Source organism: Urtica dioica, chromosome 2, assembly GCF_054948205.1.
Source record: "Urtica dioica subsp. dioica isolate 48M chromosome 2, U.dioica_male_clone48M_v1_H2, whole genome shotgun sequence".
Classification (NCBI taxonomy): Eukaryota; Viridiplantae; Streptophyta; class Magnoliopsida; order Rosales; family Urticaceae; genus Urtica; species Urtica dioica.
Genome location: NC_142757.1, coordinates 36,973,504 through 36,980,843, shown reverse-complemented (window position 1 = coordinate 36,980,843; position 7,340 = coordinate 36,973,504). Strand labels below are relative to the sequence as shown.

General features: G+C 46.3%; 1 protein-coding gene across 1 annotated transcript; it reads left to right on the top strand.

Annotated features, from left to right (window-relative positions):
* Positions 1-267: 267 nt before the first annotated feature.
* On the top strand, positions 268-918 carry LOC149404576 (uncharacterized). Its single transcript, XM_089607592.1, has one exon. The coding sequence runs from the start codon at positions 268-270 to the stop codon at positions 916-918; it is 651 nt and encodes a 216-aa protein (XP_089463718.1).
* Positions 919-7,340: the final 6,422 nt, after the last annotated feature.

The following is a 7,340-nucleotide window of genomic DNA, read 5'->3' as shown; positions in this document are numbered from 1 at the left end:
GGTCCTTCGAAGTGGCCTCGGGATAAGAAAAAATATTGCGACTTCCACAAGAGTTACGGACACGATACTCTGGATTGCGTCGTAGCCCGAAAAGTCCTCATCGAAAAATATAAGAACGGCGAGCTAAAGAACGTCGACCTGGGCCCCCCGCCCTAGAAAAAGGAGCATAACAACGCCAGACCCCGAGGAAACCCCTCTCCGAAGCGTGGGAGGGCGAGGGAAGAAGACGACGACGTACCCCAAGCGAAACCCCGAATCGACTACATAATGGGAGGTTCCAAATTTTGTAAAGACGGCGTGCATTCCATCAAAGCGCACCATCGCCAACTTAAGGGTGCACCAAGATCCGCAGGACCTAAGGAAAAGACCGACACCGTGATCTCGTTTAACGATGACGATGTCAAAAGACTGCACAGACCCCATGACGATGCTCTAATCATCGAGCTTGAAGTAGGTAACTGTATAGTAGCCCGAATCCTGGTCGACAGAGGGAGTTCTGTGGATGTCATATTCAAGGCAACCTTGGATAGGATGGACATCAAAAAAGCAGAGATCGCGCGTAAGCCCAACCAGCTCACAGGGTTCAACGGTGAGACGACCCCTTCCATGGGGGTCATCGAACTTCCCGTACGAGTCGGAGATGTGAATCATATGGTAGAATTTACTGTGTTGGACTGCCCGTCCCCATTCAACATAATCCTCGGGAGGCCATGGATACACGGGATGAGGGCAGTACCTTCGACATATCACCTTTGCGTGCGATTCCCAACTCCCAACGGGATACAAGAAATTAGAGGAAGCCAAGAGGCCTCCCGGAGTTGCTACTTGAGCAATCACAAGAGGATCGCTGAGAAGTATAAGTCAAAGGAGAGCGGTTCGGAAGGTCCATCCGACGAAGAAACCAACGAGGGTAAATAGAAATTAATGACCATCGGATATGAGAACGCCGATCCCCCTCCAATGGAAGATTCGAAGGAGAAGGATGAGCCTAATATAGACTCGGTAGTACAAATTCAGATCGACGGGACTGACCCCGAGAGATGCGTGGGCATCGGGGCCAAGTTGAAAGGAAGCATACGCCGAGAACTAATTGCCTTCTTGAAGAAAAACAAGACTACATTTGCATGGACGACAGAAGACATGCCATGTATAGACCTTGAAATCGCCGCACATCAACTCAACGTGGAACCTAGTTACAAGCTCGTAAAACAGAAACGTAGAAAACTTAGCCCCGAAAGGGCGAAGGTGGTCAACGAAGAAGTGGAACGGCTACTAAGATCTGGGCTGATACGAGAAGTAAAATACCCCGATTGGCTCGCCAATACCGTCGTCGTTAAGAAAAAGAATGGTAAGTGGCGAGTATGCGTCGACTACACCGATCTTAACAAAGCTTGTCCTAAAGACAGTTTTCCGCTACCACACATCGAACGCCTGGTGGAAGCCACAGCTGGCCATAAGATCCTGTCATTTATGGACGCATTCTCTGGGTACAACCAAATCCTTAGGCATCCAAGTGACCAGGAGAAGACTGCTTTCACAACCGACAAAGACATCTATTCCTTATCGAGCTCCCTGCAAGCAAGAATGAGAACACGACAGACGCCGGAGTTTGGACCCTCAAAGTCGATGGTTCCTCCACAAAACAAGGGGCTGGAGTAGGGATACACCTGGTATCACCGCACGGGGAAGTGATTGAACAATCATTCCGCCTGGACTTCACCGCCTCGAACGACGAAGCCGAATATGAGGCGTTAATCGCAGGATTACGCCTAGCAAGGGCTGTAGGAGCAAAGTCAATATCCGCCTTCTGCGACTCGCAGCTTGTTGCGAACCAATTTAGCGGAGAATTCGAAACAAGAGATGAACGTATGGAGCCATACATGCAATTAGTAAAAGAAATGGCAGGCCAATTCGAAAAAATTCAAATTAACCCGCATCCCTAGAGGAGAGAACACCACAGCCGACGCCCTCGCCGCTTTAGCTTCAACGTCAGACCCAACAATAAGCCGAATCATACCGGTCGAAGGAATAAAACAGTCTTCTCTCCCTACCAAAAGCACAAGCATAATGGTAATAATAGAAGAGGGGGACTGGAGAATGGATATAATCAGATATATCTCCAAAGGCCACACCCCGATAGACAAGCAATTGCACCGAAAGCTAATTAGCTAAGGCGCAAGATTCTCCATAATTGACGGAGTACTCTTCAAAAGAGGTTTCTCCGGAATTTACTTATGATGCGTAGGAAAAGAGGAGTCCAAACGCATCATCTCCGTAATACACGAAGGAGAGCATGGAAACCACGCGGCCGGACGAGCTCTGGCCGTTAAAATAAAAAACCAAGGGTACTTTTGACCAACCATGGTCGCCGACTGTGAGCAACACTCACGGAAATGCGACCAATGTCAAAAGCACGCCCCGAATATCAAGCAGCCAACTGAGGAGTTGTCCTCTATATCCGCTCCATATCCATTTATGAAATGGTCCATGGATATCGTTGGTCCCCTAGCCAACGCACCAGGAGGACTAAAATTCCTCCTAATCACAATGGATTACTTTTCCAAATAGGTTGAAGACGAAGCATTCTTCTCGGTGAGGGATGTGGACGTAAAAAAATTTATTTGGAAAAATATAATCTGTCGACACGGAACGCCGCAAGAGATAGTCACGGATAACGGGGCACAGTTCATATCAAAGGAGTTCCGACACTTTTGTGCAGCAGAATGAATCACTTTACGATTCTCAACACCCCGATACCCGCAAGGGAACAGACACGCAGAGGCTACCAACAAAACAATCGTTAGTAACCTAAAAAAGAAACTCAAAGCTAAAAAAGGATTATGGGCCGATGAACTCCCTGGAGTTCTATGGGCTTACCGATCAAGTCCAAGAAGGCCCACCGGAGAAACCCCATATTCCCTGGTATATAGAGTAGAAGCAATCCTACCCATCGAACACGAAATAAGGATAATTCGCACCATATACGCGAACGATAACAGAGAGACTAACGATAAAATGCTTCGCGATTCTCTCGACCTGATAGGCGAGAGAAGAGACCAAGCATCGATGCGCATGGGTCTGTACCAACGATCCATCGCCCGATACTACAACAAAGGTGTCAACTCCCGAGAATTTGACGTCGGAGATCTCGTGTTAAAAAAGGTCTATCAGAACAGAGCCGAGGAGAACGCTGGAAAATTAGGAGCTAACTGGGAGGGGCCGTACCGAGTTACGGAAATCCCACGAACTGGTGTCTACAAGCTCGAGACACTCGATGGCATCCCAGTACTTAGGTACAGGAACATCATAATCTTGAAAAAATATTACTATTAAAAGTAATACCACAATAATCGAACTACGTAACGGCTTGATCCCAAACATAGGTACGTAGGCAGCCTTGCGACAAGGCTCAGCCCCCGCCTCGTCTAAACGAGAAAAACTTGGAACGAACAAGTTCGACCTAAACCAACCTGCCAAACACAGTCGATTCGATTCGCGCCCGCAAATGGAATAGCTGAGGCATGGTTCGATAAACCGTTCTAAACCCGATTCATGAACAAGGAAGGGTTTAGAGATTCGGTTCGAAAAATGCATTCAGCACGGAACATCTGACAAAGACACCATACACATAATCTCGATGCAACCAGGGTTTCGATTCACGATGACCGAAACATATCGTACGAACAAAATTGTGATAATAAACGCCTTAATCAAAAGTGCGTTCGATCAAACACAAAAAACACCAAGACGCTAGCTAGAAATGATTGGTTGTTGCTTCACATCAAGCATAAATAAATATAGCAATAATATTAATAAAAGAAAATTTAAAAAGAAATGTGTCCAAACAGAATGGAAATGAAATTAAACGAGTTCGACAAACCAGCCCAACAGAGGGGCCCAAAATAACGCTGGCCCACGTAGGGGCCCAAAAATTTATTAAATAAATTTTTTTAAAAAAAGTGAGGCGAGCTTGAGGCAAACTTAGGACGACGTCTTCTTGGCGGACTCCTCCCCCTTAGAGTTCTCCTCGGCTTCATCGATCGAAGCAAGCACGTCGGTCGAGCTCCCGAGCATCGAACCAAACTTGTCTGGGACCCCGGCGATCTCCGACAGCACGGCCTCAGGAGGCGAATGCTCGTCATACGGAGTAAACTCGAGATCCTCGGCCCCAGCCAGCGAAGACAGAAGGACGCCATTCAGCTCAGCCTGATATTTGGTGAGCTCGCTCTTGGCATCCTTCAGCTCGGTGTCGGGGTCGGCGATCCTTTTGTCCACCATCTCCTCGAAGATCGTGGTCGTGGACTTGACATGGTCGAGGTGACGCAAGATAGTCGTCCTTTTCTTCCCCGCCTCGACGAATTTGCGGTAGGTCGTCAAAGCCCCCTTGTACTTCGACCCGGCCACCTTCTTGCCCGCGCGAATGCCATCGTCCTTGGCAGTACGGAACATCTTGTAGGTGTTATGGTGCACCGCCTTTTCCTTCTCCAGCTTGGCCTTCACCCTCTTCATATCGGCCCCCAAGTTAGTGAAGGATGCCTTCGCCATATCAAGCTCATTCTTGAGCTCGACCCTTGTCCTCTCAGAGTCCTGAAGGCGGTCCTCGAGGTCCTTCTGGCGACGAATGTACTCGGTCGCCTCGGCCATCAATAGATCCAATTGACCTACAGACCCCTGGCATTTCTTGAGCTCGTCCTCTGTTGCCTTCAGTTTTCCCCTCAGGTCCCGATTCGTGGAATTGAGGCGATCGTACATCACCTCATAGCCGAGGAATCCCTTGTTCATCTCGGCCATGAACTGTCAAGAAAAATGACACTTTAGTTAGGTTTTGACAACCGACAACAGTTCTAGTGAAGCTTACCCTTGAGCTCGCCGAGCTGACGGAGTAATAGTAGCTCGACCCATGCATCCGGGAGACGGCCGGAAGCTGAAACTTCAGGTAGCCAAGCTGGCCCACGAGACACGCCGCCGCAGCCGGATCTTCGTGGACTAGCTTGGATTCCTTATAGTTGAAAGACAGAGGGCATGCCTCCGGGGAAGGTGCCGGCGATTGGTCCAATTTCGAGCTCGGCTGCCTCAGCAACTGAACGCCCTTTCCGCGTTCTTCAGAATGACCCTTCTTAGGATCGTTCGGCTGCGAAGGAGCGCCCTCGACGGCTTTCCTCTTGGATGAGGAAGTGGGGACCGTCGCGACCTTCATGGGGGCGATCGAGACCTTGACGGCCTCAGTACCAGAAGCCTTGGCGACCTCGGCGTAGGAAGCCTTGGCGGCCTCGGCATCAGCAGCAGGGAGCTCGGCGGGCGAGGTCTCGCTGTCGAGCTCGATCAGGAGAGTCGTCGGGGGGACAATGACCGCCGTCTCCTTGAGTCTGGAAGACGGATCCTGTTGTCAATGGTGCCCACAAGAAGAGTTGTAGTCTTTATTTTGTACATTTGATGTAATAAAGTCTCATGTAGGCTCTTGCTTGTAATTGCCTATCTATTCATTAATAAAGTTGAAACGTTCATTCATTCTTTCTTTGTTTGAAGCTTTATGATAAAACCTTAGTCTTTTAGTCCATAAACAAACTTAACAACTTACGAAGAGACAAATGTAGATTTGCATGAACAAACTCTTCGATATATTCGCAATCTTAGGGTCAAAGGACTATTGACCTCAGTATGATTGTTAGAAGAATCTATGATGTCTGGTTATGAGGCATTGAGAGTTGGGGACTCTATAGTTCTTCTAGGTATCTTCCGAAGGTACTGAATTGACCAGTGCACTTCTAGAGACAATATAAGAACAAACCATTTAACCTCTTATGTCTCGAAGTCACTATGTATGAATTGCATCATGCTTACCTTAATCCTGAAATGAGACATGCCATTTCACACCTTAGTATTCTCATTTGAGAAAGTCAAGGTTCGGACTCACTATGTGATTCTGAACAAGGCCTATTGGTGAAGTACTAAGTTGTGAGTCTGTCATGAGTAACTTTGTGAAGTTCTCATAGATATGGAATTCATGTACAAGATTGCTGAAATGCAATGTATGTCACCTCATGCTTTGTTCCTTGGAGTGTGAATAAATGAACTGGCCAGTGTCCAAATTGAGTCCTGACTCTTTTGGATGAAACAATGTGACTTGTTAGCTCCTCGTCAATACATTGTTTCTAACTTATTCACAAGCGACAAAGGAGTTGAGGAAATAACAGCTAGAAGGGTAAAATGGTAATTTAGTAAATCCCGACTAGCTGATGACATTCATGAAGGGTAAACATAGATAACATTCAGTGGATCCGCTCATCATAATTAGGTCGAATTCTTGAGTAGAAAATAAATTCATTTGAACCGAGAGATTTTCAGTGTCAGCTCTTTAGTGGAGTCAGTTGGCATTAAGCTAAACTTGGAAAAGGTTTGTGAACTTTTGAGTCCAAGTGTTTAGCTAAAGCTTTGTTCATTTGGGTCCATGAGGTCACTGTCACGAATCACATCGATAGGAATAGTTAAACTGGAAGCTAAGTCAAAACAAGAACGAAAATAGTCAAAAGGGTATTTTTGTCTTTTGAGACATATGATGAAATGAATGTCAATAAATTTTTTGACAAGTTCATTTGATGACTTAATGTCACTCGGCCATGACTTGATCATTGGGCCTTGTGAATTAGTTTCATTTCATAAGAATTTTATTCAAAATTCTTAATGGGCCTTTTCTTATGTTGTCATGAACAAGTGAAGAAAATTCTAGAAGCCTTTCTAGAAGTGTTGGGCGCCCAAAATACCCAAGAGAAAGAGAGAATATTGTGTGCATAAATGTATCAAGATACTTGCCAAAAGAAAAAGGGGAAACAAATTTGCATAATGATGCTTAAGGGAATTCGGCCAAAGAGAGGAAACAAATTAGGAAACAAATCCCTTAAAGGAATTGAGACTTGGGCGCATATAGGAGAAAAGGGCAATAAGGGATTGCTCATGAATGCTTGGAAAAAAGAGGAAACTTCTTTTTCTAAGGCCAACCCTTCTCCTATAAATAGGGCTCTCATTCTCATTGTTTTCTCATCCCACGGAAGTTAGAGATTGAGAGACTCTCTCTCTAGACATTGTGGCCGAAATCCTCTCTCTCTCTCTTTCTAGTTTATTTTCGATTTTTCTTGTTTTGGCACCTAGGTCCTCACTCGACCTAGTGTTTAGCTCTGCGACTTTGAGACTCGTTCTTAAGTCGTAGTGTTTAAAAGTGCCCACTCACTGATTCCTTCTTTTCGAGTGATTTAGTGATAGAAACTTTCGTGGTTGCTCGAGGTACCGAGGAAAGAAAGAGAGACGTGCTGCGAGGGGAGACGAGCGTTGCGAACTTTCCAAAA

Bases quoted from the DNA above. Each gene is read 5' to 3' on its own strand.
- LOC149404576 (XM_089607592.1), top strand. From the start codon at position 268: ATGGGAGGTTCCAAATTTTGTAAAGACGGCGTGCATTCCATCAAAGCG.